General features: G+C 37.4%; 1 protein-coding gene across 4 annotated transcripts in view; it reads left to right on the forward strand.

Annotated features, from left to right (window-relative positions):
• LOC127409585 (ATPase family AAA domain-containing protein 2B-like) overlaps positions 1 to 13,194 on the forward strand; it is a 137,155-nt gene that overhangs the window by 11,599 nt on the left and 112,362 nt on the right. For all 4 annotated transcript variants that reach the window (XR_007892013.1, XM_051644224.1, XM_051644225.1 and 1 more), the window contains exons 5-14: positions 992 to 1,088; positions 1,322 to 1,448; positions 3,856 to 4,014; positions 4,315 to 4,390; positions 4,532 to 4,633; positions 5,788 to 5,899; positions 6,044 to 6,159; positions 7,467 to 7,641; positions 10,604 to 10,692; positions 12,206 to 12,365. Coding sequence is in view for 3 of the 4 variants with exons in the window: in XM_051644224.1 (XP_051500184.1) it covers positions 992 to 1,088; positions 1,322 to 1,448; positions 3,856 to 4,014; positions 4,315 to 4,390; positions 4,532 to 4,633; positions 5,788 to 5,899; positions 6,044 to 6,159; positions 7,467 to 7,641; positions 10,604 to 10,692; positions 12,206 to 12,365 (1,213 nt within the window). In the remaining variant the exon portion in view is untranslated. The remainder of the gene's footprint in view (positions 1 to 991; positions 1,089 to 1,321; positions 1,449 to 3,855; positions 4,015 to 4,314; positions 4,391 to 4,531; positions 4,634 to 5,787; positions 5,900 to 6,043; positions 6,160 to 7,466; positions 7,642 to 10,603; positions 10,693 to 12,205; positions 12,366 to 13,194) is intronic.

A 13,194-nucleotide genomic window follows, 5' to 3' on the forward strand; every position in this document is an offset into this window, starting at 1 on the left:
GCGCATCTGCCAAAATAACATTGTTAATGCTGTAAGTGTTACTATAGTAAATCCAAGGTACAATTTTGTTAGGGTGGTGATGTGTGGTTTGTAAAGCCTTATAATTTATGTTCTGGTCAGTGTTTATAACTGTGTGCCGTTAAACATGGTTTAAACTTGTTAAATCAGCAAGGCAAGAGAGACTTTCAAGAGACGGTTTTCATAGGGTTTTTCCACAGCCAAATTCAAATTAGTTTCGTTCCACTCTTCTCGCAGCGGTGTTTATAATGGTTTGCGCTGCGTGGGTGAGACTGATCTGCGCTCGCGCTGCTCTGTTCATTGAGCCGGCTGATAATTGATCCGGGTAGTGGCTAGTGCTGTTACATTCCATTTTTCTCATACGAAACAGAAACATATGCGTCATGCGTAATCAACGAGAGTTGGCAAACTCTGTAGTCGCACCGGTGTGAAAACATACGTCTCACCAGCGGGAGAAATGATTGCAAGATGCAACCATTTAGTCGCAGTCTGGAGCCCTATATTTCTACTACCTTTGCCAAAGAAGTTATCAGAGTAAAAGACTTTCCACTAGAAGAGGTATCGTGTCGGGTCTCCTGCTTCTCTGTTGTGTATGTGTACGCACTCGCGAACAGCCTTTGATGGGCTGCTATACGATAACGTCACTTTGAATACATGCGTGTATATGGTGGAGCCCCTTTTGCGTGCAACTGACTGGTGCTGGCAAGTGTTACGTTGCATCATGGATATTGATGAGCCATGTAAAATTTCAATAGATAATAACGGCGCAACTATCTCATTCATAACTATTTGTATGTATGTTGTATCTCTAAGCGTTGTACAGTATAATGCAATGATGCTTAATGTTAATGTTATTCATGAAAGTTATAAACCCTGCACATAACCATACAAGTTTATTAAAGATGTGTTTCTGCATCCATAAATGCTGTTTTTGTTGTTATTGAATGTGAGTGTATCATCTGTCTGTTGTTAGTACGGCAGAGGCAGTTCTTCAAGAGATGGACAACATCAGCAGCATTCGTCAGAATCGGGAAGTGGAGCGCCTCCGCATGTGGACGGACACTGAACTGGTGACTTTTTATATCCTTTAACATTGATTATTAAACAGTAAAATGACTGTTCAGTCTTGTTTTCAATCCCATTAAGCAAACTATTGCCAACATTGAAGTTATTAAAATCCAGTATTACTCTGCATTGGCCTCTCTCTTCAGTGTGGGCTGTGAATCCACTGATGATTCAAAACTCATTGCTTCATTGATTCGTCCACATTTCTCATTCAGATGTTTATATTTTTCTGCTGCAGGAAAACATGGACATGTACTCTCGCGTGAAGAGGAGGAAATCGATGCGGAGGAACACATTTGGAATGCAGAACCATCACAAAGCCCTCGGCAAATCGAAGGACACTGAAGAGGAGGAAGGAACTGAAGGTACACTGGTGGCCAAAAGTTTGGAATAATGTACAGATTTAGCTCTTATGGAAAGAAATTGGTACTTTTATTCACCAAAGTGGCATTCAACAATAACGTGAAAAATTACTATTACAATTTAAAAACTTAAACTACTTCAAAGAGTTCTCATAAAAAAATCCTCCATGTGCAGCAACAGCCTAGTTTCCATCCACTTACCGTGCTATTTTGTTATCGACACAGTGAAAATACTTTTTTCGTCTACAGAACAGGGTAAGGCTAATTTAAGTTTGCGTAAAAAAAATAAATAAAAAAAAGGCAAAAGTACCAATTTCCTTCTGAAACAGCAAAATCTGTACAACATTTGGCAGTATGTGGATTTAAAGAATATTTCATCCAAAAAATAAAAATTCTAACATTGTTTACCAGGGTTTCTGCAGGTCTGAAAAAAGTCTTAAAAAAATTACATTTCCCTTTCGCAAATTAAGGCCTTGAAAAGGTCTTAAATCGGAGCAGTAAGTCTTAAATTCATAATGTCATGGTATTTAATGTTGCATGAGGGATTGGTTTCTCGTTGCGTTTGTCGTTTTAAAGTTAAGAGAAATTTCTGAGTAGGAATAGCCCCATAACAAATTTGCGGTCTCTAGGACAAACTCTATAGTGCCACCACCAATTAAAAAATTCACTTTTCTTCTGCACATTTCTTTTGAACGATTTGTCCTAGAAATTCTTTTTGCAAGTAATTATGCTCCTCCTAATGATGATAAAAATGGACCGCTTAAATTAAAACTCATCCCATTACAGTGGCCACCATCTTGGATTATGACGTTTATCATTTATTCACTACTATTCCTTCAAACTTTGCTCGATTTGCCTAGAAAATGGCTCAAAATAATCTCTAGACTGATCTGCACGGAAAGAATAATACCAAATTTAGATTTTTGATTTTGTTGAAAAGTTATGTTAACATAAATTTAAAGAGGTCGGCATAAAACAGTAAGTGAGGCTATATCATGGTTTGTCGTTTTGAAACAAAACTTCATCAGGACCATGATCTGAGGGTACATGCAAAGTTTAGTGACAGCGCCACCTATGGGTCAAGAAATTTGAAAAATGGCTATTTTTGCCTGTAACTTTTGAACCGTATGTCCTAAAATCACAAGTTTGGTGTCTATGGATTCTTTGGGTCATGAGGATTCAAGGTTACCCATATCAGCCATACTGCCTCTCTGGCACATTTGATCAAAAAGTTAAATATCTTTTGAATGCATTGTCAGATTTATAAGAAATTTGGTGTGCATCATTGACATCATGTCCTGAATGTACCTGATCAGTTTGGAGACAGCGCAACCTATACTTCAAAAGATAATACACTTGTGTGCTGACTCCAACCTTGGCATGTCTTTTTGCCATTCGCCAGTCATGTCAACTGAGTGGCACAGTGTACATTTCTGTAAATGTATAATATAATCTAGGACAAGGGATTTAGATTACAGAATATTAGGGAGGTTCTTAACAAAAGAAAATAATCAAAGATGCTTCTTTAGCTTCTAGATTTAATGACCAAATGTATTTGAATAAAATCTTGTTTTTACATGTTTGGTGGTGATAACTTATATTTTATAACAGAGCTTTGAAATATATTTTTGGGTGTTGTTTGAACAGTATTCAAGTGAAACAGCAGTGTCGTAGAGGAATATAGCTGATACAGTGGGTCTGATAAGAAGGTAAAAGTTATTTCTACATTCTGGTGGATGGGGCAGAGGTATTCAAGCTGAATTGTGTTACTTTTTTGTCAAATAAATTAAAAAGTAATGGAGATCTGTTAAGTTGCGTTTTTAAACTTTGAAGTATTACAATTGTATACAGTATATATGACTGTTCTTGTGCTCCCTAGGCATTTACATTTAGAGAGCGATGCGTTGGCATTGTGTTTCCTTAAGTTTATTCCTTAAATTTCCTTTAGTTGGTCTTAAAAAGGTATTAAAGTCTTAAATTTAGCTTCATAAAACCTGCAGAAACCCTGTTTACACACCTTCATGCTGTTCTAGACCTGTATTACTTTCTCTCTTCTGTGGAACACAAAGGGAGCTGTTTTCAGAATGATAGCATCAGTCTCCATTTACTTTCATTGGATGGGTAAAAAGATGCAATGAATATGCATGGTGACTGAGACTGTCAGACTCCAACATTCTGCCTATCATCACCTTTTGTGTTCCAAGAAAGAAAGAAAATCATACGGGCTTGGAACAACATGATTGTGGGTAAATTATGAATTTTCACTTTTTGTTAAACTATCTCTCTAAAATAACATTTGTTCTGTTAAGACATTCTTCATTTGTTTACATTCTCTATAAGATGAATCTTTACATTAACATCTGTCTTTGTTTTTGATTGGTTCTTTTTCATTCTCCTTTTCATTTTTAAGAGTCTCACGACGAGGGAGAGGAGGATGAAGATGTGGAGGCAGATGATGATGATGATGATGATGATGGAGACGAGGCAGAAGAAGCTGAAGAGGAGAATGACAGACCTTATAACCTCAGGCAGCGTAAAACTGTGCAGCGATATGAAGCTCCACCAATAGGTACTCACTCCAGACACAATTACACCTGAGCATTCATACTCCTAGTCACCTGAGTTTCCTATAGTTGCTCAGACTGAGCTTTTTCTGTACCATTCATTCGGTTCTGAACTTTCATTCATACTCAGAATCACCTGAGATTTTTGTTCTAACTCAGTCAGGTCCTTACCTTGCTCCACGTCCTGTTATCACTCAGTCATACTTGAATTCTACCAGCAAGTTGCCGTGTTGTTCTTGCACTGTATTGAGTATTTTTAATTAGGAATTTCTATTTTGAATCTTATCTTATTTGTGTCTTTTCAGAGCCAGTGAACAGGAAGCAAAGCAAGGGCAGCCTCTTTGACACACACAGATCTCCTGCAAGAAGAAGCCATATTAGGTGAATTATAGTCACTTTATTCTACATTCTTATCAATAAATCTAATCTTCTCATCTCCTATTTCTCCTGTTGTGTATTACTGAAAGTCAGTGTTTTTTTTTTTATTTATATTTGATTATTTTCTGTCTTTTTAATCACCAGAATTAAGAAACATGCAATTCACAGTAGTGAATCAACATCATCATCTGATGAAGAGCGCTTTGAGAGGCGGAAAAGCAAAAGCATGAGCCGAGCTCGTAACAGGTGACCTTGAAAACATCAAACAGAAACTTTTCAGTTTCAGCTCTCAGGAATATGCAATTGCTTGAGGTGAACATTCAGCCAAAAATGAAAAATCTTCCAAACCCGTTTGACTTTACTTTCTTTGGAACACAAATGGAGATATTTTGTATTTTAAATACAATGAAAGTGAATTGTGGCTCATGCTAACATTCTGCCTAACATCTCCTTTGTGTTTCATGGAATAAAGAAAGTTATACAGCTTTGAAACTACATGGGGGTGAGTAAATGATGACAGAATTTTCACTTTTGAGCAGTGTTAGTCTCATGAAAGTATTCACTGACGAAAACGTTAATTGGGGATTTCTCCGCTTGAGCTGTGCGAGTTGAACACAGGCAAAATGAACCGCTTCAAAACGGGGTAAATACCTAATTCAAACGCATCTTATTTATACATGATTTTAATCACTATAGTAGCCTATATCCACAACATATATGTAATATAACAACTTACATCTGCACAGTGAAGCGAATGAACAGGTGAACTTTAACTAAATGATGCGCTAGTCAGAATATGCGTAATTTGCATTGCGTAACGTGAATACACTGTTTCCGTAAGAAACACGCTACACGTTACACGAGTACAGAAGGCTAGCTTCTAAAAAGTAGCTAATACTTCAGTCTATTCGTTATTATTTTAGAAGCTCAGTTTTTTCACAACAAGGACAGTAGGCTATGTATAGTTATGTTTGATAAATTTTTTAATTAGAAAATGTTTTCATTTTTTTCCCTAAAGTTTTTTTAAAGTTTGGTCTGTTGAAGTTTGACACACTTGTCCATTTTGCACTAAAAGATTTTATTTGCGTTGAATAATTTTCGTCAGACTAAAACTATTGAATATGAGATGATGAAATATTGACTAATTTTAAAGGACATTTTTGTCAAAAGACTAAAACTATGACTAAAACAAAAAACAGTGAAAAAATTAACAATGCTTTTGAGTGAATTATCCTTTTAATACAGGGTCAAAGTGGCCAACATGTTCTGAGTTTATTCTCTCCATTTTGCATCAGATTCTTTAGTTATCTTTTGACTTGGCATCACAAATTAAGTTTGGAAGATGGAGATGGTTGCGTAGGTTGTCTGTAGTCTGACGAGTTGGTTTTAATATGTGACAGGTGTCTACCTATGAACCTGCGGGCAGAGGATCTGGCCAGCGGTGTACTTAGGGACCGTGTGAAAGTGGGTGCCAGTTTGGCAGATGTGGATCCCATGAATCTGGACACTTCTGTGAGTCTTATGGTCTATTTAACTAATCTACATTCTATGTATTACACAGGTCTGTGATGCTTCATTGTGAGTTTACAGAAAGAGAAGATATGTTTCCTTTCATATGTTGTGGGTTAGGATTTCTTTTTGACTCTTTCAATGCAGGTGAAGTTTGACTGTGTTGGAGGTCTTACCCATCACATCCAGTCTTTGAAAGAGATGGTTGTCTTTCCTCTTATATATCCAGAAGTGTTCGAGAAGTTTAAAATCCAGCCCCCGAGGTACATCTTTCTTCTTAACCTGATGCAACTGTGTATTTAAAGAGGTCATATCACGAGGAATACAATTTTCCTTGATCTTTTGAGATAAAACAGCTAAACAACGTCTTGCTTCCATTGGTCCACGTCATCAGTAGGTGTTACCTACCTAGAGGCCGACAGCTAATTCCTGTTCACGGCATTCAGTCAACATGTTACACTTTTCGCATAGAGACATTTTTCAAGAACATGTCATGCGTTTTTGTTTAATTAGTCTACAAAAGGAATCAAATCTACTCAAATACTCTTAATTGCCCATTGACTCTTTTGTTTTATATGCTGCTTCACTCATGTGCCTTCTGCAGTGAAAGCCATTTACACATCTGCCCATAGTAAGGTATGCCTATCATCATTCTGTTGTCTGTATTTTTTCCCATTAACACTCATTTATACAGTACACCAATCTTTGCAGTAGTGTCAGTGTCATCATAAATGACAATAACAGTGTGTAATCGGTGCATATTATTGCTGCGTATAGCGTGTTTGCGCGTTAGCATCATGAATTCAGAATTTTCTATTGCATATATATTACTTTAAATCATCATCGAGTGGTTAAAAAAAGCATCTTTTACTGATCTAGTGTGAATTCTACTCATAGAATGAGGCATAAAGTCATTTATAACACATTTTAATGCCACATTAGTTAAGGTTTTAATGTAGAGTCCTCATATTTAAATGCTCCTCTAAACGCCTCCCACAGCGGTGTGGCAGGTGTCCCAATGTTCACAAACAGTATACTTGGCTGTTTCAAACTTCTTTTTACCCCTGAACGAAGAACTACTTCTCCAGAAGTATATTGGGCCTTTAGACTTAAAATAGCATTAATTGAAACTAAGCTGCAACATTTGACTTTTAACATATGACCACCCACATTTATAAGTCTATGAAAAACTTATAATTATAGAGCACAACAGTGTCTGTCTATTCTTTTTAGCCATCTTGGTTCTGGAAGTATTTTTCCTCATTCATATTTTCCAATATATTTATATATATTTATATATATTTTAATTCTTCATTAAATTTCTAAGCCATGAACCAAGCCAACCAGCTCTGAGGTGAATCTTTTTGGGTTAACTATCCCTTTAAATGAACAACATAAAAAGAAAAAAAAGCCTGGATAATTCTAAGGTCAAAGAGAGAATGGTCATGTCAAAAAAAATGACTAAGTGAACCTCAGGAAAAAAAAATAAGATATGACCCCTTTAAAAACGCTGTACATGATCAGAAGTTTGTAAAATCTTAACCTCAAAATGTTTTTTCCCTCTCTGCAGAGGATGCCTGTTTTATGGGCCTCCAGGAACAGGGAAGACGCTGGTTGCACGGGCTTTGGCTAATGAATGCAGTCAGGGGGACAGGAAAGTGTCTTTTTTCATGCGCAAGGGCGCCGACTGCCTCAGCAAATGGGTGGGAGAGTCGGAGCGACAGCTCCGCCTACTTTTTGACCAGGTGAGCCAATAGACAACCTCTTAGTCTCAACTCAACCCCCAAACCCAATATGACCTTGAGCTAGTTTCTGTTGCTCAGAATGTGGAGTGATTGTTGTTTATAAAACAGACGTTTGTTGTACAGAAACAGAAGTTTGTTTTACTTGCTTGCTTGTGTTTGCAAAGATAAGCATCACTATTAATATTGCTTAACCCTTATGTTGTTTTCCGGTCATTTTGACCTGGACAATTTTTTATTTTTTTAACCATTTTTTTTACCTACTCCAATTGGAATAAAATTCCTTGATTTTGATCATAGATGGTATGGATGTGTATTTGCACACACAAAGTTCTTGGACATGAGCACCCTCTTGTGCATTGTCTTTCTAAGTACACTCTTTGAGGAATATTTGAAGATCTACTTATCATATTACAGTATGTTGTGTTTGGGCTCATTTGAATCGGGATAGACTGCTAAAAGTTATGATATGTCATTGTCTATGTTATATCTGTGATATTTGTATGTTTCAGGAAGTAATATGGAAAAACGTGACAAAGTCCTGTTTATTACATTTATGTGATTGGGAATTTCATACACTAATACTCCTGCAGTTTTGCTTCTGAGTAAAACAAATTTGTACATTGCTCTGAATATAATTGGTGTGGTAAACAATTAGCAAATTATATGAACAAAACAGTTCTAATATGTCAAAATATAAAGCATTATTTAAGAATTTGTGGGATCAGCAATATGCATTGTAAAGTCCAGATTCTAAGCTGTTTTGTTTAGATCAAGCAAGTGTTTATTAATTTATTACATAATTATATAACCACAGATTTAATATTAGCAAACTATAGTTTTGGCAAGTCGTTTAGAACATCTACTTTGTGCATGACACGAGTAATTTTTCCAACAATTATTTACAGACAGATTGTTTAACTTTTAATTGACTATATCACAATTCCAGTGGGTAAGACATTTACATACACTAAGTTAACTGTGACTTTAAGCAACTTGGAAAATTCCAGAAAATGATGTCAAGCCTTTAGACAATTAGCCAATTAGTTTCTGACAGGACGTGTACTGAATTGGAGGTGTACCTGTGGATGTATTTTAAGGCCTACCTTCAAACTCAGTGCCTCTTTGCTTGACATCATGTGAAAATCAAAAGGAATCAGCCAAGACCTCAGAGAAAACATTGTGGACCTCCACAAGTCTGGTTCATCCTTGGGAGCAATTTCCAAACACATGAAGGTATCACGTTCATCTGTACAAACAATAGTACGCAAGTATAAACACCATGGGACCATGCAGCCATCATACCGCTCAGGAAGGATACACATTCTGTCTCCTAGAGATGAACGTAGTTTGGTGCGAAGTGCAAATCAATCCCAGAACAACAGCAAAGGACCTTGTGAAGATTCTGGAGGAAACAGGTAGACAAGTATCTATATCCACAGTAAAACGAGTCCTATATCGACATAACCTGAAAGGCTACTCGGCAAGGAAGAAGCCACTTCTCCAAAACCACCATAAAAAATCCAGACTACAGTTTGCAAGTGCACATGGGGACAAAGATCTTACTTTTTGGAGAAATGTCCGCTGGTCTGATGAAACAAAAATATCAAAGTGTTTGGCCATAATGACCATCATTATGTTTGGAGGAAAAAGGGTGAGGCTTGCAAGCTGAAGAACACCATCCCAACCGTGAAGCATGGGGGTGGCAGCATCATGTTGTGGGGGTGTTTTGCTGCAGGAGGGACTGGTGCACTTCACAAAATAGATGGCAGCATGAGGAAGGAATATTATGTGGATATATTGAAGCAACATCTCAAGACATTAAAGCTCAGTCGCAAATGGGTCTTCCAAATGGACCATGACCCCAAGCATACCTCCAAAGTTGTGGCAAAATGGCTTAAGGACAACAAAGTCAAGGTATTGGAGTGGCCATCACAAAGCCCTGACCTCAATCCAATAGAAAATTTGTGGGCAGAACTGAAAAAGCGTGTGCGAGCAAGGAGGCCTACAAATCTGACTCAGTTACACCAGTTCTGTTTGGAGGAATGGGCCAAAATTCCAGCAACTTATTTTGAGAAGCTTGTGGAAGGCTACCCAAAATGTTTTGACCCAAATACAAACAATTTAAAGGCACTGCTACCAAATACTAACAAAGTGTATGTAAACTTCTGACCCACTGGGAAAATGATGAAAGAAATAAAAGCTGAAATAAATCATTCTCTCTACAATTATATAAATATATATTTCACATTCTTAAAATAAAGTAGTGATCCTAACTGTCCTAAGACAGGGAATATTTTCTACAATTAAATGTCAGGAATTGTGAAAAACTGAGTTTAAATGTATTTGGCTAAGGTGTAGGTAAACTTCTGACTTCAACTGTACGCAGTAAGAGAGATTTATTAACAACCTTGTGGGCCGGCCATTTTGACCCGTGAACACAAAAGGTGTTAATACAAACGAACACAACACAAGGGTTTAATTTGGGGTCAGGGAATGGAACAAACGCTTAAGACCACGTCCACACTAATACGTTTTAGTTTGAAAAACTTCGTCCACACTACCACACTTTTTTTCCCGGTGAAAACTGAGCTTTTCGAAAACGCTCTCACAAGTAGATAGATTTGAAAACACCACCTTTGCGTTGTAGTGTGGACAAGAAACTTTTTGAAAATGCTTTTCAAATGTATCCGGATTAATGTGGACGTAGCCCAAGCCTAAGTATTAAACTTTGATCTTTACACAGTGCAAGGTTTTTCCCGAATATGTCATTTGAAATTTTTTTATTTTTTTGGCTGCCAAAGCTTTTTCTATATGTTCATTCTTGTTGCATATTTCAAGTTGTCTTTGTATATTTATAGAGAAGAGTATAGCCACATTAAATGGGTGTCCCACTCGCCAGCTGTTTGGAAATGTCAGGTGTGTGATTAAGCAGGCAGGTAATGTTTTCGTCTCCTCCCGGCAGGCATACCTCATGAGACCTTCCATCATCTTCTTTGATGAAATTGATGGTCTCGCTCCTGTACGCTCCAGCAGACAGGATCAAATTCACAGGTAATTCATCTGAATTAATGCACCGGGTATTATTAACTGTTTCATCGCCAGGATTAGAAAGCTGCTGAATTTTTTATTTTTATTTTTTTTTTTTCATAAAGGGGGCCTGGGTAGCTCAGTGGTAAAGACTCTGGCTACCACCCATGGAGTTCGCTAGTTTGAATCCCAGGGCATGCTGAGTGACTCCAGCCAGGTCTCCTAAGCAACCAAATTGGCCCGGTTGCTAGGGAGGGTAGAGTCACATGGGGTAACCTCCTCATGGTTGCTATAATGTGGTTCATTCTCTGTGGGGCTCATGGTGAGTTGAGCGTGGATGCCGCGAAGCCTCAACATGCACTATGTCTCCGTGGCAACGCGCTCAAGCCACGTGATGAGATTCGCAGTTTGACGATCTCAGATGCGGAGGCAACTGGGATTTGTCCTCCGCCACCCGGATTGAGGCGAATCACTACGCGACCACAAGGACTTAAAAGCACATTGGGAATTGGGCATTCCAAATTGGGAGTAAAAAAAAAAGATTGTTCAAAAAGGTTTTTCCGCAAAGGATGTTCATATGTTCATAAAAGGAACATTTAATGTAAAAATGTTTTGATGTTGACACACTCTGAAATTCACAAGTTCACAACGCAAAGCTTCTGTCCCAGCCCGCCCAGACCATTTATTGAAACTAAGCTGCTAAAACAACTCATTCATATTCATTGTCATGGTTTTTACATTAACTTATGGCCACTAAATAACATATGGCATTTAAAGGAATAGTTCACCCAAAAATGAAAATTCTGTAATTATTTACTCACCCTCATGTTCTTGTTCCAAACACATGACTTTTTCTTCTGCGGATCACAGAAGGATATACATTATTTTAAAGAATGTGTTAATTGCTTGGAGGCCTGGGTAGCTCAGCGAGTAGAGATGCTGAATACCACCCCTGGAGTTAGCGAGTTCGAATCCCAGGGCATACTGAGTGACTCCAGCCAGGTCTCTTAAGCAACCAAATTGGCCCGGTTGCTAGGGAGGGTAGAGTCACATGGGGTAACATCTTTGTGGTCGCGATAATGTGGTTCGCTCTCGGTGAGTTGTGTGTGCTATGTCGAGTGCATTGGGAATTGGGCATTCCAAGTTGGGGAGAAAAAAAAAAGAAAAAAGAATGTGTTAATTGCTGATTTCCATATAATAGAATTGGATGTTTACTTGCTTTAAAGCATAAAACAACCACAACAACAACAAAAAAACAGAACAATGTTTTGAAACCACATAGCCACAGTTACACTCTGGGAGAATCAACTTATGAATGGATTACTTAGAGTTTTGTTTGCAAATTAAGCTGTCATAAGAGTATTTCAACATAAAAAAATGACACTGTTTTACCTTTTAATGAAAAAAAAATCTTGAGTAACATTATAAAGATAAAATACTACAAAAGTGGAATATGGCTGCTTTAAATGGGATGTGAAAGGTATGAATAGTTCTTTGTTCTTTGATCAGATTTCTTAACATTTTTTTTTTTTTATAGCTCGATAGTGTCCACACTACTGGCGTTGATGGATGGTTTGGACAGTCGGGGGGAGATAGTGGTCATCGGTGCTACTAACAGACTCGACTCTATCGACCCCGCACTCAGGAGGCCCGGACGCTTTGACCGGGAGTTTCTGTTCAACCTGCCCGATAAAAAGGTGCACAAATCTTTTGTGTCTGCCGAGCGGTTTACTTGGTGTCCCTGAGCAGCCTTGGTGTCACTCATTTAAAACTATTCTAAAATAGACGTACAGCTCAGTCTCTGGTTTGGTCTCTGAAAATGTATCTTTCATCTGTAATCATGCCACAGTTTCTATTTGTCAAGCTCGTAAATAGAATGCCAGTTAATTTTGATGATCAGTTTAGCATGAAGCGCTCAACTAATTTCGGAGCTTTCCTGGTTTTCAGTTCAGAGCTGTGTTGTGAAAGCAACTTTGAAACTATAGCGTATGAAGCTACAAGCTGCTCAATTTAAAGCTGTTAAACTACAGTCAAGCTACTCTTTTAAAAAGCAGTTAGCTACACAAGCTAAAAATTAAGTATTTAACAACACTAAAGCTATGGGGTGGGGGAGAATTCAAAGCATTTTGAGAGAGGGGCAGTTAGTATTTGTCATAAACTGTATATTTAATATTCTTATTATATATTTATAAGATATAATATGTTTTATAAAAATATGTTTTATATATATATATATATATATATATATATATATATATATATATATATATATATATATACCTACAGTGCATCCGGAAAGTATTCACAGCGCTTCATTTTTTCCATATTTTGTTATGTTACAGCCTTATTCCAAAATGGACTAAATTCATTATTTTCCTCAAAATTCAACAAATAATACCCCATAATGACAACGTGAAAGAAGTTTGTTTGAAAAAAAATGTACATAAGTATTCACAGCCTTTGCCATGACACTCAAAATTGAGCTCAGGTGCATCCTGTTTCCACTGATCATCCTTGAGATGTTTC

This window comes from Myxocyprinus asiaticus, chromosome 19 (assembly GCF_019703515.2).
Source record: "Myxocyprinus asiaticus isolate MX2 ecotype Aquarium Trade chromosome 19, UBuf_Myxa_2, whole genome shotgun sequence".
NCBI lineage: Eukaryota > Metazoa > Chordata > Actinopteri > Cypriniformes > Catostomidae > Myxocyprinus > Myxocyprinus asiaticus.